The sequence below is a fragment of the Saccoglossus kowalevskii genome, chromosome 7 (assembly GCF_978046115.1).
Source record: "Saccoglossus kowalevskii chromosome 7, keSacKowa6.1, whole genome shotgun sequence".
Classification (NCBI taxonomy): Eukaryota; Metazoa; Hemichordata; class Enteropneusta; family Harrimaniidae; genus Saccoglossus; species Saccoglossus kowalevskii.
In genome coordinates, this window is record NC_140647.1 from 23290717 (window position 1) to 23311382 (window position 20666).

Genomic DNA, 20666 nt, shown 5'->3' on the forward strand with positions numbered 1-20666 from the left:
AAGATCTATTTATATATATATCAAGAAAATAGAAGACAAAGATCAGAGTGGTAACATGTATCCCACCATTCACATGAAGTACGGTAATGCAGTATTTGTAGTAATATTAAATATATTACACACCATGTTTGCTGCTTCCGTTTCAGCCAACCTTTGTTGCCATGACTTCTCCATATCCAGCATTTCTGATTTGTTTCTTTCTATCTGTTCTTGTAAAGCTTTTTTCATTTCCTCAAGACCTAAATGTAACAACTGAATAATCTCAGACTGATGTCAGTTCAATACCATGACTTTTAGCCATCTTATATTTATTTTAGTGCTAAATACAAATATATCGGGTATCTCAACCTTTGGTGGTTACCACATACTATGAAGTACTTTATTTTCACTTTGAATTTATTTTTTATTATTTATATTATTTCGCTGAAAGGATGAATATGTAGAAATAAAATTACTACTCTGGGTTATTTTTAATTACATTTAACTAATCAAATATCATTGAAAATAAACTTCATACAAAACAGCAAAACTGTGTTTTCAATGGAAAAGAATTCTAGCTAAAATAAAGTATTTTACAGTAGTGCAAATTTATTGTATCCAGAATTACCTCAAAGACGAATTCACACTTTCCTGATTCCTTGAAATTACAAATTTAGACTTTTCAATTTATTTAATAGTAATTTTTTTCACTTTTTTTCACACTTCTAGGATTTAAGTATTTTCCACTAATTATAATTGTACTAATAATAAATTATGCCATCAATACAAAATTCATGCTGTAGCAAACAACAGATAGAGTTGATAAATACAAAGGCAGCTAGCCACTGATAAAAGATGCTTGTGAACCTGACTGAAACTGCCCATATTTGATAATGTCACACAAATGAAATGACGTGAACACATGTTATAGTGGTGCAACTCACTAATCTAGATTGCACTATGGAGTTCTGGGATACCATTGTCCAAGTTATTTACTCTAAATTATTCAAAGGACTGTTATTTAAAATTGGGATTTGAATCTAGTAAGAATACATAAGTTTACTTAAAGGTGTATATATAAGTAAACATTTGACCCACTCACCTACTCTGCAGTTTATTTATCTCAGTTATGATTTAAAGTAGCCAAGATAATGCCTCAGAAGCAATGGACACACATACGCACATATTTCTAATTAATATCCCTGCTTTAGGACAGTGGTGATAAACGTGATCACTGAAAATGTAAAGTTGAAAATGTAAACGTAAAGACCAAATTATACCTTCATCAGACGATCCAACATTTTGTGACGTAAGGGTACCACCAGATTTCAACTCTTGAAGTAATCTTAGATTTTCCTCTTTCAGCTCACGGATTAGTTTATCAGCAGGACTCTCATTAACAATAGCCTTTGTTTTAATAGATTTAGCTCTGTCAGCTGAAATAATATTTGTTATTAATGAGCGCATAACAAAAGATTAATGAAGTCAAACGAGTAGAGTATAGTTAAAATCTGTATAGTTAATTAAATCTAAAGTTTACTCTGCCATAGATAATCAAGCAATACAGGTGTCTTTCATGTTTGTTTTATTTGGCTAGTATGGGCAGGATCACACATACCGTATCTCAGAGTTGAAAGCGTTTCTTCATAATTTATATCAGCTGGACTGATGGCTGCAATCTGAATGTACAATATGTCATTATTATGGTCGAGACTGTACACATAATATTGTGATATATAATTCATATGTGGTACAACAAACTATGATACTAAAAGCATATATGTAACAGTCAGCAACTCTTACCATTATTGTTTTACTGTTGCCACCAAGTGCATTCTTCAATAATTTGGTCAAGACTGAGTCTCGATACGGCACTATGTATGAAAGGAAGAGCAATACATCAGTTAACACTATTTATAAGTTTTAGCATTGCATCAAAGAGTTGTCTTTGGATACTTGAAGCGATATGGGTTTTGTTATATGTACATAGAGGTTATACATATCAAAATGAGAAATAGAAATAAACTACTGATTAATGGCTTTGCTACCCATTGGCTAAAAGAGATCTTATACTTTACTGAGATCGATGTTGAAGTACTGACAGCATGGAACAGCAGGGGAAGAATATGAATGGTGGATTGGACTGCCAAGATAAAGGCATGGTGGGTTGGACTGCCAACTTATAGGCATGGTGGGTTGGACTGCCAACTTATAGGCATGGTGGGTTGGACTGCCAACTTATAGGCATGGTGGGTTGGACTGCCAACTTATAGGCATGGTGGGTTGGCCTTCCAACTTATAGGCATGGTGGGATGGACTACCAACTTGTAGGCATTGTGGGTTGGACTTCCAACTTATAAGAATGGTGGGTTGGACTGCCAACTTATAGGCATGGTGGGTTGGACTGCCAACTTATAGGCATGGTGGGTTGGACTTCCAACATATAGGCATGGTGGGTTGGACTGCCAACTTATAGGCATGGTGGGTTGGACTGCCAACTTATAGGCATGGTGGGTTGGACTGCAACTTATAGGCATGGTGGGTTGACCTTCCAACTTATAGGCATGGTGGGTTGGACTACCAACTTGTAGGCATTGTGGGTTGGACTTCCAACTTATAAGAATGGTGGGTTGGACTGCCAACTTATAGGCATGGTGGGTTGGACTGCCAACTTATAGGCATGGTGGGTTGGACTTCCAACTTATAGGAATGGTGGGTTGGACTGCCAACTTACAGACATGGTGGGGGTGAACTGCCAAATTACATGCATGGTGGGTTGGACTGCCAACTTACAGACATGGTGGGGGTGAACTGCCAAATTACATGCATAGTGGGTTGGACTGCCAACTTATAGACATGGTGGGTCGGACTGCCAACTTACAGACATGGTGGGGTGAACTGCCAACTTACATGCATAGTGGGTTGGACTGCTAACTTATAAACATGGTGGGTTGGACTGCCAACTTATAGACATGGTGGGTTGGACTTCCAACTTATAGATATGGTGGGTTGGCCTGTCAACTTATAAGCATGGTGGGGTGGACTGCCAACTTATAGACATGGTGGGGGTGAACTGCCAAATTACATGCATAGAGGGTTGGACTGCTAACTTATAGACATGGTGGATTGGACTGCCAACTTACAGACATGGTGGATTGGACTGCCAACTTATAGACATGGTGGGTTGGACTGCCAACTTACAGACATGGTGGGGTGAACTACCAACTTACATGCAAAGTGGGTTGGACTGCTAACTTATAGACATGGTGGGTTGGACTGCCAACTTATAGACATGGTGGGTTGGACTTCCAACTTATAGGTATGGTGGGTTGGACTGTCAACTTATAGGCATGGTGGGTTAGAGTGCCAACTTATAGGCATGGTGGGTTGGACTGCCAACTTATAGACATAGTGGGTAGGACTGCCAACTTATAGGCATGGTGGGTTGGACTACCAACTTGTAGGCATTGTGGGTTGGACTTCCAACTTATAAGAATGGTGGGTTGGACTGCCAACTTATAGGCATGGTGGGTTGGACTGCCAAATTATAGGCATGGTGGGTTGGACTTCCAACTTATAGGCATGGTGGGTTGGACTACCAACTTGTAGGCATTGTGGGGTGGACTTTCAACTTACAGACGTGGTGGGGGTGAACTGCCAAATTACATGCATAGTGGGTTGGACTGCTAACTTATAGACATGGTGGGTTGGACTGCCAACTTATATACATGGTGGTTTGAACTTCCAACTTATAGGTATGGTGGGTTGGACTGTCAACTTATAGGCATGGTGGGTTGGACTGCCAACTTATAGGCATGGTGGGTTGGACTGCCAACTTATAGGCATGGTGGGTTGGACTACCAACTTGCAGGCATTGTGGGTTGGACTTCCAACTTATAAGAATGGTGGGTTGGACTGCCAAATTATAGGCATGGTGGGTTGGACTGCCAACTTATAGGCATGGTGGGTTGGACTTCCAACTTATAGGCATGGTGGGTTGGACTACCAACTTACATGCATTGTGGGTTGGACTTCCAACTTATAGGCATGGTGGGTTGGACTTCCAACTTATAGGCATGGTGGGGTGGACTGCCAACTTATAGGCATGGTGGGTTGTACTGCCAACTTATAGACATGGTGGATTGGACTGCCAACTTATAGACATGGTGGGTTGGATTGCCAACTTATAGGCATGGTGGGGTGGACTGCCAACTTATAGGCATGCTGGGTTGGACTGTCAACTTATAAGCATGGTGGGTTGGACTGCCAACTTATAAGCATGGTGGATTGGACTGCCAACATAAAGGCATGGTGGGTTGGATTGCCAACTTATAGGCATGGTGGGTTGGACTGCCAACTTATAGGCATGGTGGGTTGGACTTCCAACTTATAGACATGGTGGGTTGGACTGCCAACTTATAGATATGGTGGGGTGGACTGCCAACTTATAGGCATGGTGGGTTGGACTTCCAACTTATAGACATGGTAGGTTGGACTGCCAACATATAGGCATGGTGGGTTGGACTGCCAACTTATAGACATGGTGGATTGGACTGCCAACATAAAGGCATGGTGGGTTGGATTGCCAACTTATAGGCATCGTGGGTTGGACTGCCAACTTATAGACATGGTGGGGTTGGACTGCCAACTTTTAGACATGGTAGGTTGGACTGCCAACTTATAGGCATGGTGGGTTGGACTTTCAACTTATAGACATGGTGGGATGGACTGCCAACTTTTAGACATGGTGGGTTGGACTGCCAACTTATAGGCATGGTGGGTTGGACGGCCAACTTATAGACATGGTGGGTTGGACTGCCAACTTTAAGACATGGTGGGTTGGGCTGCCAACTTATAGGCATGGTGGATTGGACTGCCAACTTATAGGCATGGTGGGTTGGACTGTCAACTTATAGGCATGGTGGGGTGGACTGCCAACATATTGACATGGTGGGGTGGACTGCCAACTTATAGGTATGGTGGGTTGGACTGCCAACTTATAGGCATGGTTGGTTAGAGTGTCAATTTTAACTTATATGCATGGTGGGTTGGACTGCCAACTTATAGGCATGGTGGGTTGGACTGCCAACTTATAGGCATGGTGGGTTGAACTGCCAGCTTATAGGCATGGTGGATTGGACTCCCAACTTATCGGCATTGTGGGGTGGGCTTCCAACTTATAAACATGGTGGGTCGGACTGCTAACTTATAGACATGGTGGGTTTGACTGCCAACTTATAGGCATGGTGGGTTGGACTGCAACTTATAGGCATGGTGGGTTGACCTTCCAACTTATAGGCATGGTGGGTTGGACTACCAACTTGTAGGCATTGTGGGTTGGACTTCCAACTTATAAGAATGGTGGGTTGGACTGCCAACTTATAGGCATGGTGGGTTGGACTGCCAACTTATAGGCATGGTGGGTTGGACTTCCAACTTATAGGAATGGTGGGTTGGACTGCCAACTTACAGACATGGTGGGGGTGAACTGCCAAATTACATGCATGGTGGGTTGGACTGCCAACTTACAGACATGGTGGGGGTGAACTGCCAAATTACATGCATAGTGGGTTGGACTGCCAACTTATAGACATGGTGGGTCGGACTGCCAACTTACAGACATGGTGGGGTGAACTGCCAACTTACATGCATAGTGGGTTGGACTGCTAACTTATAAACATGGTGGGTTGGACTGCCAACTTATAGACATGGTGGGTTGGACTTCCAACTTATAGATATGGTGGGTTGGCCTGTCAACTTATAAGCATGGTGGGGTGGACTGCCAACTTATAGACATGGTGGGGGTGAACTGCCAAATTACATGCATAGAGGGTTGGACTGCTAACTTATAGACATGGTGGATTGGACTGCCAACTTACAGACATGGTGGATTGGACTGCCAACTTATAGACATGGTGGGTTGGACTGCCAACTTACAGACATGGTGGGGTGAACTACCAACTTACATGCAAAGTGGGTTGGACTGCTAACTTATAGACATGGTGGGTTGGACTGCCAACTTATAGACATGGTGGGTTGGACTTCCAACTTATAGGTATGGTGGGTTGGACTGTCAACTTATAGGCATGGTGGGTTAGAGTGCCAACTTATAGGCATGGTGGGTTGGACTGCCAACTTATAGACATAGTGGGTAGGACTGCCAACTTATAGGCATGGTGGGTTGGACTACCAACTTGTAGGCATTGTGGGTTGGACTTCCAACTTATAAGAATGGTGGGTTGGACTGCCAACTTATAGGCATGGTGGGTTGGACTGCCAAATTATAGGCATGGTGGGTTGGACTTCCAACTTATAGGCATGGTGGGTTGGACTACCAACTTGTAGGCATTGTGGGGTGGACTTTCAACTTACAGACGTGGTGGGGGTGAACTGCCAAATTACATGCATAGTGGGTTGGACTGCTAACTTATAGACATGGTGGGTTGGACTGCCAACTTATATACATGGTGGTTTGAACTTCCAACTTATAGGTATGGTGGGTTGGACTGTCAACTTATAGGCATGGTGGGTTGGACTGCCAACTTATAGGCATGGTGGGTTGGACTGCCAACTTATAGGCATGGTGGGTTGGACTACCAACTTGCAGGCATTGTGGGTTGGACTTCCAACTTATAAGAATGGTGGGTTGGACTGCCAAATTATAGGCATGGTGGGTTGGACTGCCAACTTATAGGCATGGTGGGTTGGACTTCCAACTTATAGGCATGGTGGGTTGGACTACCAACTTACATGCATTGTGGGTTGGACTTCCAACTTATAGGCATGGTGGGTTGGACTTCCAACTTATAGGCACGGTGGGGTGGACTGCCAACTTATAGGCATGGTGGGTTGTACTGCCAACTTATAGACATGGTGGATTGGACTGCCAACTTATAGACATGGTGGGTTGGATTGCCAACTTATAGGCATGGTGGGGTGGACTGCCAACTTATAGGCATGCTGGGTTGGACTGTCAACTTATAAGCATGGTGGGTTGGACTGCCAACTTATAAGCATGGTGGATTGGACTGCCAACATAAAGGCATGGTGGGTTGGATTGCCAACTTATAGGCATGGTGGGTTGGACTGCCAACTTATAGGCATGGTGGGTTGGACTTCCAACTTATAGACATGGTGGGTTGGACTGCCAACTTATAGATATGGTGGGGTGGACTGCCAACTTATAGGCATGGTGGGTTGGACTTCCAACTTATAGACATGGTAGGTTGGACTGCCAACATATAGGCATGGTGGGTTGGACTGCCAACTTATAGACATGGTGGATTGGACTGCCAACATAAAGACATGGTGGGTTGGATTGCCAACTTATAGGCATCGTGGGTTGGACTGCCAACTTATAGACATGGTGGGGTTGGACTGCCAACTTTTAGACATGGTAGGTTGGACTGCCAACTTATAGGCATGGTGGGTTGGACTTTCAACTTATAGACATGGTGGGATGGACTGCCAACTTTTAGACATGGTGGGTTGGACTGCCAACTTATAGGCATGGTGGGTTGGACGGCCAACTTATAGACATGGTGGGTTGGACTGCCAACTTTAAGACATGGTGGGTTGGGCTGCCAACTTATAGGCATGGTGGATTGGACTGCCAACTTATAGGCATGGTGGGTTGGACTGTCAACTTATAGGCATGGTGGGGTGGACTGCCAACTTATTGACATGGTGGGGTGGACTGCCAACATATAGGCATGGTGGGTTGGACTGCCAACTTATAGACATGGTGGATTGGACTGCCAACATAAAGGCATGGTGGGTTGGATTGCCAACTTATAGGCATGGTGGGTTGGACTGCCAACTTATAGACATGGTGGGGTTGGACTGCCAACTTTTAGACATGGTAGGTTGGACTGCCAACTTATAGGCATGGTGGGTTGGACTTTCAACTTATAGACATGGTGGGATGGACTGCCAACTTTTAGACATGGTGGGTTGGACTGCCAACTTATAGGCATGGTGGGTTGGACGGCCAACTTATAGACATGGTGGGTTGGACTGCCAACTTTAAGACATGGTGGGTTGGGCTGCCAACTTATAGGCATGGTGGATTGGACTGCCAACTTATAGGCATGGTGGGTTGGACTGTCAACTTATAGGCATGGTGGGGTGGACTGCCAACATATTGACATGGTGGGGTGGACTGCCAACTTATAGGTATGGTGGGTTGGACTGCCAACTTATAGGCATGGTTGGTTAGAGTGTCAATTTTAACTTATATGCATGGTGGGTTGGACTGCCAACTTATAGGCATGGTGGGTTGGACTGCCAACTTATAGGCATGGTGGGTTGAACTGCCAGCTTATAGGCATGGTGGATTGGACTCCCAACTTATCGGCATTGTGGGTTGGGCTTCCAACTTATAAACATGGTGGGTCGGACTGCTAACTTATAGACATGGTGGGTTTGACTGCCAATTTATAGGCATGGTGGGTTGTACTTCCAGCTCATAGACATGGTAGGTTGGACTGCCAACTTATAGACACGATGGGTTGGACTTCCAACTTATAGACACAGTGGGTTGGACTGCCAATTTTACACATGGTAGGTTGGATTGCCAACTTATAGGCATGGTGGGTTGGGCTGCCAACTTATAGGCATGGTGGATTGGACTGCCAACTTATAGGCATGGTGGGTTGGACTGCCAACTTATAGGCATGGTGGGTTGGACTACCAACTTGCAGGCATTGTGGGTTGGACTTCCAACTTATAAGAATGGTGGGTTGGACTGCCAAATTATAGGCATGGTGGGTTGGACTGCCAACTTATAGGCATGGTGGGTTGGACTTCCAACTTATAGGCATGGTGGGTTGGACTACCAACTTACATGCATTGTGGGTTGGACTTCCAACTTATAGGCATGGTGGGTTGGACTTCCAACTTATAGGCATGGTGGGGTGGACTGCCAACTTATAGGCATGGTGGGTTGTACTGCCAACTTATAGACATGGTGGATTGGACTGCCAACTTATAGACATGGTGGGTTGGATTGCCAACTTATAGGCATGGTGGGGTGGACTGCCAACTTATAGGCATGCTGGGTTGGACTGTCAACTTATAAGCATGGTGGGTTGGACTGCCAACTTATAAGCATGGTGGATTGGACTGCCAACATAAAGGCATGGTGGGTTGGATTGCCAACTTATAGGCATGGTGGGTTGGACTGCCAACTTATAGGCATGGTGGGTTGGACTTCCAACTTATAGGCATGGTGGGTTGGACTACCAACTTACATGCATTGTGGGTTGGACTTCCAACTTATAGGCATGGTGGGTTGGACTTCCAACTTATAGGCATGGTGGGGTGGACTGCCAACTTATAGGCATGGTGGGTTGTACTGCCAACTTATAGACATGGTGGATTGGACTGCCAACTTATAGACATGGTGGGTTGGATTGCCAACTTATAGGCATGGTGGGGTGGACTGCCAACTTATAGGCATGCTGGGTTGGACTGTCAACTTATAAGCATGGTGGGTTGGACTGCCAACTTATAAGCATGGTGGATTGGACTGCCAACATAAAGGCATGGTGGGTTGGATTGCCAACTTATAGGCATGGTGGGTTGGACTGCCAACTTATAGGCATGGTGGGTTGGACTTCCAACTTATAGACATGGTGGGTTGGACTGCCAACTTATAGATATGGTGGGGTGGACTGCCAACTTATAGGCATGGTGGGTTGGACTTCCAACTTATAGACATGGTAGGTTGGACTGCCAACATATAGGCATGGTGGGTTGGACTGCCAACTTATAGACATGGTGGATTGGACTGCCAACATAAATGCATGGTGGGTTGGATTGCCAACTTATAGGCATCGTGGGTTGGACTGCCAACTTATAGACATGGTGGGGTTGGACTGCCAACTTTTAGACATGGTAGGTTGGACTGCCAACTTATAGGCATGGTGGGTTGGACTGCCAACTTATAGGCATGGTTGGTTAGAGTGTCAATTTTAACTTATATGCATGGTGGGTTGGACTGCCAACTTATAGGCATGGTGGGTTGGACTGCCAACTTATAGGCATGGTGGGTTGAACTGCCAGCTTATAGGCATGGTGGATTGGACTCCCAACTTATCGGCATTGTGGGGTGGGCTTCCAACTTATAAACATGGTGGGTCGGACTGCTAACTTATAGACATGGTGGGTTTGACTGCCAACTTATAGGCATGGTGGGTTGGACTGCAACTTATAGGCATGGTGGGTTGACCTTCCAACTTATAGGCATGGTGGGTTGGACTACCAACTTGTAGGCATTGTGGGTTGGACTTCCAACTTATAAGAATGGTGGGTTGGACTGCCAACTTATAGGCATGGTGGGTTGGACTGCCAACTTATAGGCATGGTGGGTTGGACTTCCAACTTATAGGAATGGTGGGTTGGACTGCCAACTTACAGACATGGTGGGGGTGAACTGCCAAATTACATGCATGGTGGGTTGGACTGCCAACTTACAGACATGGTGGGGGTGAACTGCCAAATTACATGCATAGTGGGTTGGACTGCCAACTTATAGACATGGTGGGTCGGACTGCCAACTTACAGACATGGTGGGGTGAACTGCCAACTTACATGCATAGTGGGTTGGACTGCTAACTTATAAACATGGTGGGTTGGACTGCCAACTTATAGACATGGTGGGTTGGACTTCCAACTTATAGATATGGTGGGTTGGCCTGTCAACTTATAAGCATGGTGGGGTGGACTGCCAACTTATAGACATGGTGGGGGTGAACTGCCAAATTACATGCATAGAGGGTTGGACTGCTAACTTATAGACATGGTGGATTGGACTGCCAACTTACAGACATGGTGGATTGGACTGCCAACTTATAGACATGGTGGGTTGGACTGCCAACTTACAGACATGGTGGGGTGAACTACCAACTTACATGCAAAGTGGGTTGGACTGCTAACTTATAGACATGGTGGGTTGGACTGCCAACTTATAGACATGGTGGGTTGGACTTCCAACTTATAGGTATGGTGGGTTGGACTGTCAACTTATAGGCATGGTGGGTTAGAGTGCCAACTTATAGGCATGGTGGGTTGGACTGCCAACTTATAGACATAGTGGGTAGGACTGCCAACTTATAGGCATGGTGGGTTGGACTACCAACTTGTAGGCATTGTGGGTTGGACTTCCAACTTATAAGAATGGTGGGTTGGACTGCCAACTTATAGGCATGGTGGGTTGGACTGCCAAATTATAGGCATGGTGGGTTGGACTTCCAACTTATAGGCATGGTGGGTTGGACTACCAACTTGTAGGCATTGTGGGGTGGACTTTCAACTTATAGGCATGGTGGGTTGGACTTCCAACTTATAGGCACGGTGGGGTGGACTGCCAACTTATAGGCATGGTGGGTTGTACTGCCAACTTATAGACATGGTGGATTGGACTGCCAACTTATAGACATGGTGGGTTGGATTGCCAACTTATAGGCATGGTGGGGTGGACTGCCAACTTATAGGCATGCTGGGTTGGACTGTCAACTTATAAGCATGGTGGGTTGGACTGCCAACTTATAAGCATGGTGGATTGGACTGCCAACATAAAGGCATGGTGGGTTGGATTGCCAACTTATAGGCATGGTGGGTTGGACTGCCAACTTATAGGCATGGTGGGTTGGACTTCCAACTTATAGACATGGTGGGTTGGACTGCCAACTTATAGATATGGTGGGGTGGACTGCCAACTTATAGGCATGGTGGGTTGGACTTCCAACTTATAGACATGGTAGGTTGGACTGCCAACATATAGGCATGGTGGGTTGGACTGCCAACTTATAGACATGGTGGATTGGACTGCCAACATAAAGACATGGTGGGTTGGATTGCCAACTTATAGGCATCGTGGGTTGGACTGCCAACTTATAGACATGGTGGGGTTGGACTGCCAACTTTTAGACATGGTAGGTTGGACTGCCAACTTATAGGCATGGTGGGTTGGACTTTCAACTTATAGACATGGTGGGATGGACTGCCAACTTTTAGACATGGTGGGTTGGACTGCCAACTTATAGGCATGGTGGGTTGGACGGCCAACTTATAGACATGGTGGGTTGGACTGCCAACTTTAAGACATGGTGGGTTGGGCTGCCAACTTATAGGCATGGTGGATTGGACTGCCAACTTATAGGCATGGTGGGTTGGACTGTCAACTTATAGGCATGGTGGGGTGGACTGCCAACTTATTGACATGGTGGGGTGGACTGCCAACATATAGGCATGGTGGGTTGGACTGCCAACTTATAGACATGGTGGATTGGACTGCCAACATAAAGGCATGGTGGGTTGGATTGCCAACTTATAGGCATCGTGGGTTGGACTGCCAACTTATAGACATGGTGGGGTTGGACTGCCAACTTTTAGACATGGTAGGTTGGACTGCCAACTTATAGGCATGGTGGGTTGGACTTTCAACTTATAGACATGGTGGGATGGACTGCCAACTTTTAGACATGGTGGGTTGGACTGCCAACTTATAGGCATGGTGGGTTGGACGGCCAACTTATAGACATGGTGGGTTGGACTGCCAACTTTAAGACATGGTGGGTTGGGCTGCCAACTTATAGGCATGGTGGATTGGACTGCCAACTTATAGGCATGGTGGGTTGGACTGTCAACTTATAGGCATGGTGGGGTGGACTGCCAACATATTGACATGGTGGGGTGGACTGCCAACTTATAGGTATGGTGGGTTGGACTGCCAACTTATAGGCATGGTGGGTTGGACTGTCAACTTATAGGCATGGTGGGGTGGACTGCCAACATATTGACATGGTGGGGTGGACTGCCAACTTATAGGTATGGTGGGTTGGACTGCCAACTTATAGGCATGGTTGGTTAGAGTGTCAATTTTAACTTATATGCATGGTGGGTTGGACTGCCAACTTATAGGCATGGTGGGTTGGACTGCCAACTTATAGGCATGGTGGGTTGAACTGCCAGCTTATAGGCATGGTGGATTGGACTCCCAACTTATCGGCATTGTGGGTTGGGCTTCCAACTTATAAACATGGTGGGTCGGACTGCTAACTTATAGACATGGTGGGTTTGACTGCCAATTTATAGGCATGGTGGGTTGTACTTCCAGCTCATAGACATGGTAGGTTGGACTGCCAACTTATAGACACGATGGGTTGGACTTCCAACTTATAGACACAGTGGGTTGGACTGCCAATTTTACACATGGTAGGTTGGATTGCCAACTTATAGGCATGGTGGGTTGGGCTGCCAACTTATAGGCATGGTGGATTGGACTGCCAACTTATAGGCATGGTGGGTTGGACTGTCAACTTATAGGCATGGTGGGGTGGACTGCCAACTTATTGACATGGTGGGGTGGACTGCCAACTTATAGGCTGGGTGGTTGGAGTGTCAATTTTAACTTATATGCATGGTGGGTTGGACTGCCAACTTATAGGCATGGTGGGTTGGACTGCCAACTTATAGGCATGGTGGGTTGAACTGCCAGCTTATAGGCATGGTGGATTGGACTCCCAACTTATCGGCATTGTGGGGTGGGCTTCCAACTTATAGGTATGGTGGGTTGGATTGCCAACTTATAGGCATGGTGGATTGGGCTGCCAACTTATAGGCATGGTGGATTGGACTGCCAACTTATAGGCATGGTGGGGTGGACTGCCAACTTATTGACATGGTGGGGTGGACTGCCAACTTATAGGCTGGGTGGTTGGACTTCCAACTTATAGACATGGTGGGTTGGACTGCCAGCTTATAGGCATAGTGGGTTGGACTTCCAACTTATAGACACGATGGGTTGGACTTCCAACTCATAGACATGGTGGGTTGGACTGCCAACTTATAGACATGGTGGGTTGGGCTGCCAACTTATAGGCATGGTGGATTGGACTGCCAACTTATAGGCATAGTTGGTTGGAGTGTCAATTTTAACTTATATGCATGGTGGGTTGGACTGCCAACTTATAGGCATGGTGGGTTGGACTGCCAACTTATAGGCATGGTGGGTTGGACTGCCAGCTTATAGGCATGGTGGATTGGACTCCCAACTTATAGGCATTGTGGGGTGGGCTTCCAACTTATAGGTATGGTGGGTTGGATTGCCAACTTATGGGCATGGTGGGTTGGGCTGCCAACTTATAGGCATGGTGGATTGGACTGCCAACTTATAGACATGGTGGGTTGGACTTCCAACTTATAGACACGATGGGTTGGACTTCCAACTCATAGACATGGTGGGTTGGACTGCCAACTTATAGACATGGTGGGTTGGGCTGCCAACTTATAGGCATGGTGTATTGGACTGCCAACTTATAGGCATGGTTGGTTGGAGTGTCAATTTTAACTTATATGCATGGTGGGTTGGACTGCCAACTTATAGGCATGGTGGGTTGGACTGCCAACTTATAGGCATGGTGGGTTGGACTGCCAGCTTATAGGCATGGTGGATTGGACTCCCAACTTATAGGCATTGTGAGGTGGGCTTCCAACTTATAGGTATGGTGGGTTGGATTGCCAACTTATGGGCATGGTGGGTTGGGCTGCCAACTTATAGGCATGGTGGATTGGACTGCCAACTTATAGGCATGGTGGGTTGGACTGTCAACTTATAGGCATGGTGGGGTGGACTGCCAACTTATTGACATGGTGGTTTGGACTTCCAACTTGTAGGCATGGTGGGTTGGACTTCCAACTTGTAGGCAGAGTGGGTTGAACTTCCAACTTATAGACATGGTGGGTTGGACTGCCAACTTGTAAGCATGGTGGGTCGAACTTCCAACCTATAGACATGGTGGGTTGGACTGCCAACTTATAAGCACGGTGGGTTGGACTTCTAACATTTAGACATAGATGGTTGGACTGCGAACTTATAGGCATGGTGGGTTGGACTGCTAACTTACAGACATGGTGGGTTTGACTGCCAATTTATAGGCATGGTGGGTTGTACTTCCAACTTATAGACATGGTGGGTTGGACTGCGAACTTATAGGCATGGTGGATTGGACTGCCAACTTATAGGCTTGGTGGATTGGACTTCCAACTCATAAACATGGTGGGTTGGACTGCTAACTTATAGACATGGTTGGTTTGACTGCCAATTTATAGGCATGGTGGGTTGTACTTCCAGCTCATAGACATGGTGGGTTGGACTGCCAACATAAAGGCAAGGTGGGTTGGATTGCCAACTTATAGACATGGTGGGTTGGACTTCCAACTTATAGACATGGTGGGTTGGACTGCCAACTTATAGGCATGGTGGATTGGACTGCCAACTTATATGCATGGTGGGTTGGACTGCCAACTTATAGACATGGTGGGTTGGACCTTCAACTTATAGACATGGTGGGTTGGACTGCGAACTTATAGGCATGGTGGATTGGACTGCCAACTTATAGGCATGGTGGATTGGACTTCCAACTCATAAACATGGTGGGTTGGACTGCTAACTTATAGACATGGTTGGTTTGACTGCCAATTTATAGGCATGGTGGGTTGTACTTCCAGCTCATAGACATGGTGGGTTGGACTGCCAACGTAAAGGCAAGGTGGGTTGGATTGCCAACTTATAGGCATGGTGGGTTGAATTGCCAACTTATAGGCATGGTGTGTTGGACTGCCATCTTATAGGCATGGTGGGTTGGACTGCCAGCTTATAGGCATAGTGGGTTGGACTTCCAACTTGTCGGCATGGTGGGTTGGACTTCCAACTTGTAGGCAGAGTGGGTTGAACTTCCAACTTATAGACATGGTGGGTTGGACTGCCAACTTGTAGGCATGGTGGGTTGAACTTGCAACCTATAGACATGGTGGGTTGGACTGCCAACTTATAAGCACGGTGGTTTGGACTTCTAACTTATAGACATAGTTGGTTGGACTGCCAACCTATAGGCATGGTGGGTTGGACTGCCAGCTTATAGGCATAGTGGGTTGGACTTCCAACTTGTCGGCATGGTAGGTTGGACTTCCAACTTGTAGGCAGAGTGGGTTGAACTTCCAACTTATAAACATGGTGGGTTGGACTGCCAACTTGTAGGCATGGTGGGTTGAACTTGCAACCTATAGACATGGTGGGTTGGACTGCCAACTTATAAGCATGGTGGTTTGGACTTCTAACTTATAGACATGGTGGGTTTAACTGCCAATTTATAGGCATGGTGGGTTGTACTTCCAACTTAAAGACATGGTGGGTTGGATTGCCAACTTATAGGCATGGTGGATTGGACTGCCAACTTATAGGCATGGTGGATTGGACTTCCAACTTATAAACATGGTGGGTCGGACTGCTAACTTATAGACATGGTGGGTTTGACTGCCAATTTATAGGCATGGTGGGTTGTACTTCCAGCTCATAGACATGGTAGGTTGGACTGCCAACTTATAGACACGATGGGTTGGACTTCCAACTTATAGACACAGTGGGTTGGACTGCCAATTTTACACATGGTAGGTTGGACTGCCAACTTATAGGCATGGTGGATTGGAATGCCAACTTATAGATATGGTGGGTTGGATTGCCAACTTATAGGCATGGTGGGTTGGACTGCCAGCTTATAGGCATGGTGGGTTGTACTTCCAGCTCATAGACATGGTGGGTTGGACTGCCAACATAAAGGCAAAGTGGGTTGGATTGCCAACTTATAGACATGGTGGGTTGGACTTCCAACTTATAGACATGGTGGGTTGGACTGCCAACTTATAGGCATGGTGGATTGGACTGCCAACTTATATGCATGGTGGGTTGGACTGCCAACTTATAGACATGGTGGGTTGGACTTTCAACTTATAGACATGGTGGGTTGGACTGCGAACTTATAGGCATGGTGGATTGGACTGCCAACTTATAGGCATGGTGGATTGGACTTCCAACTCATAAACATGGTGGGTTGGACTGCTAACTTATAGACATGGTTGGTTTGACTGCCAATTTATAGGCATGGTGGGTTGTACTTCCAGCTCATAGACATGGTGGGTTGGACTGCCAACATAAAGGCAAGGTGGGTTGGATTGCCAACTTATAGGCATGGTGGGTTGAATTGCCAACTTATAGGCATGGTGTGTTGGACTGCCATCTTATAGGCATGGTGGGTTGGACTGCCAGCTTATAGGCATAGTGGGTTGGACTTCCAACTTGTCGGCATGGTGGGTTGGACTTCCAACTTGTAGGCATGGTGGGTAGAACTTGCAACCTATAGACATGGTTGGGTTGGACTGCCAACTTATAAGCACGGTGGTTTGGACTTCTAACTTATAGACATAGTTGGTTGGACTGCCAACCTATAGGCATGGTGGGTTGGACTGCCAGCTTATAGGCATAGTGGGTTGGACTTCCAACTTGTCGGCATGGTGGGTTGCACTTCCAACTTGTAGGCAGAGTGGGTTGAACTTCCAACTTATAGACATGGTGGGTTGGACTGCCAACTTGTAGGCATGGTGGGTTGAACTTGCAACCTATAGACAGGTGGGTTGGACTGCCAACTTATAAGCACGGTGGTTTGGACTTCTAACTTATAGACATGGTGGGTTTAACTGCCAATTTATAGGCATGGTGGGTTGTACTTCCAACTTAAAGACATGGTGGGTTGGACTGCCAACTCATAGACATGGTGGGTTGGACTGCCAACTTATAGACATGGTGGGTTGGGCTGCCAACTTATAGGCATGGTGGATTGGACTGCCAACTTATAGGCATAGTTGGTTGGAGTGTCAATTTTAACTTATATGCATGGTGGGTTGGACTGCCAACTTATAGGCATGGTGGGTTGGACTGCCAACTTATAGGCATGGTGGGTTGGACTGCCAGCTTATAGGCATGGTGGATTGGACTCCCAACTTATAGGCATTGTGGGGTGGGCTTCCAACTTATAGGTATGGTGGGTTGGATTGCCAACTTATGGGCATGGTGGGTTGGGCTGCCAACTTATAGGCATGGTGGATTGGACTGCCAACTTATAGACATGGTGGGTTGGACTTCCAACTTATAGACACGATGGGTTGGACTTCCAACTCATAGACATGGTGGGTTGGACTGCCAACTTATAGACATGGTGGGTTGGGCTGCCAACTTATAGGCATGGTGTATTGGACTGCCAACTTATAGGCATGGTTGGTTGGAGTGTCAATTTTAACTTATATGCATGGTGGGTTGGACTGCCAACTTATAGGCATGGTGGGTTGGACTGCCAACTTATAGGCATGGTGGGTTGGACTGCCAGCTTATAGGCATGGTGGATTGGACTCCCAACTTATAGGCATTGTGAGGTGGGCTTCCAACTTATAGGTATGGTGGGTTGGATTGCCAACTTATGGGCATGGTGGGTTGGGCTGCCAACTTATAGGCATGGTGGATTGGACTGCCAACTTATAGGCATGGTGGGTTGGACTGTCAACTTATAGGCATGGTGGGGTGGACTGCCAACTTATTGACATGGTGGTTTGGACTTCCAACTTGTAGGCATGGTGGGTTGGACTTCCAACTTGTAGGCAGAGTGGGTTGAACTTCCAACTTATAGACATGGTGGGTTGGACTGCGAACTTATAGGCATGGTGGATTGGACTGCCAACTTATAGGCTTGGTGGATTGGACTTCCAACTCATAAACATGGTGGGTTGGACTGCTAACTTATAGACATGGTTGGTTTGACTGCCAATTTATAGGCATGGTGGGTTGTACTTCCAGCTCATAGACATGGTGGGTTGGACTGCCAACATAAAGGCAAGGTGGGTTGGATTGCCAACTTATAGACATGGTGGGTTGGACTTCCAACTTATAGACATGGTGGGTTGGACTGCCAACTTATAGGCATGGTGGATTGGACTGCCAACTTATATGCATGGTGGGTTGGACTGCCAACTTATAGACATGGTGGGTTGGACCTTCAACTTATAGACATGGTGGGTTGGACTGCGAACTTATAGGCATGGTGGATTGGACTGCCAACTTATAGGCATGGTGGATTGGACTTCCAACTCATAAACATGGTGGGTTGGACTGCTAACTTATAGACATGGTTGGTTTGACTGCCAATTTATAGGCATGGTGGGTTGTACTTCCAGCTCATAGACATGGTGGGTTGGACTGCCAACGTAAAGGCAAGGTGGGTTGGATTGCCAACTTATAGGCATGGTGGGTTGAATTGCCAACTTATAGGCATGGTGTGTTGGACTGCCATCTTATAGGCATGGTGGGTTGGACTGCCAGCTTATAGGCATAGTGGGTTGGACTTCCAACTTGTCGGCATGGTGGGTTGGACTTCCAACTTGTAGGCAGAGTGGGTTGAACTTCCAACTTATAGACATGGTGGGTTGGACTGCCAACTTGTAGGCATGGTGGGTTGAACTTGCAACCTATAGACATGGTGGGTTGGACTGCCAACTTATAAGCACGGTGGTTTGGACTTCTAACTTATAGACATAGTTGGTTGGACTGCCAACCTATAGGCATGGTGGGTTGGACTGCCAGCTTATAGGCATAGTGGGTTGGACTTCCAACTTGTCGGCATGGTAGGTTGGACTTCCAACTTGTAGGCAGAGTGGGTTGAACTTCCAACTTATAAACATGGTGGGTTGGACTGCCAACTTGTAGGCATGGTGGGTTGAACTTGCAACCTATAGACATGGTGGGTTGGACTGCCAACTTATAAGCATGGTGGTTTGGACTTCTAACTTATAGACATGGTGGGTTTAACTGCCAATTTATAGGCATGGTGGGTTGTACTTCCAACTTAAAGACATGGTGGGTTGGATTGCCAACTTATAGGCATGGTGGATTGGACTTCCAACTTATAAACATGGTGGGTCGGACTGCTAACTTATAGACATGGTGGGTTTGACTGCCAATTTATAGGCATGGTGGGTTGTACTTCCAGCTCATAGACATGGTAGGTTGGACTGCCAACTTATAGACACGATGGGTTGGACTTCCAACTTATAGACACAGTGGGTTGGACTGCCAATTTTACACATGGTAGGTTGGACTGCCAACTTATAGGCATGGTGGATTGGAATGCCAACTTATAGATATGGTGGGTTGGATTGCCAACTTATAGGCATGGTGGGTTGGACTGCCAGCTTGTAGGCAGAGTGGGTTGAACTTCCAGCTCATAGACATGGTGGGTTGGACTGCCAACTTATAGGCATGGTGGGGTGGACTGCCAACTTATTGACATGGTGGGGTGGACTGCCAACTTATAGGCTGGGTGGTTGGACTTCCAACTTATAGACATGGTGGGTTGGACTGCCAGCTTATAGGCATAGTGGGTTGGACTTCCAACTTATAGACACGATGGGTTGGACTTCCAACTCATAGGCATGGTGGATTGGACTGCCAACTTATAGGCATGGTGGATTGGACTTCCAACTTATAAACATGGTGGGTCGGACTGCTAACTTATAGACATGGTGGGTTTGACTGCCAATTTATAGGCATGGTGGGTTGTACTTCCAGCTCATAGACATGGTAGGTTGGACTGCCAACTTATAGACACGATGGGTTGGACTTCCAACTTATAGACACAGTGGGTTGGACTGCCAATTTTACACATGGTAGGTTGGACTGCCAACTTATAGGCATGGTGGATTGGACTGCCAACTTATAGATATGGTGGGTTGGATTGCCAACTTATAGGCATGGTGGGTTGGACTGCCAACTTATAGACATGGTGGGTTGGACTTTCAACTTA

At 46.4% G+C, this 20666-nt stretch overlaps 1 protein-coding gene across 1 annotated transcript in view; it reads right to left on the reverse strand.

Moving 5' to 3' along the window:
• The window catches only part of LOC102800477 (kinesin-like protein KIF28), an 83021-nt gene that overhangs the window by 13487 nt on the left and 48868 nt on the right, over nucleotides 1-20666 (reverse strand). The window contains exons 8-11 of the mRNA XM_085501864.1: nucleotides 1783-1853; nucleotides 1598-1658; nucleotides 1260-1415; nucleotides 124-239 (exon numbers count right to left, since the gene is read on the reverse strand). Of these exons, the coding sequence (XP_085357990.1) occupies nucleotides 124-239; nucleotides 1260-1415; nucleotides 1598-1658; nucleotides 1783-1853 (404 nt within the window). The remainder of the gene's footprint in view (nucleotides 1-123; nucleotides 240-1259; nucleotides 1416-1597; nucleotides 1659-1782; nucleotides 1854-20666) is intronic.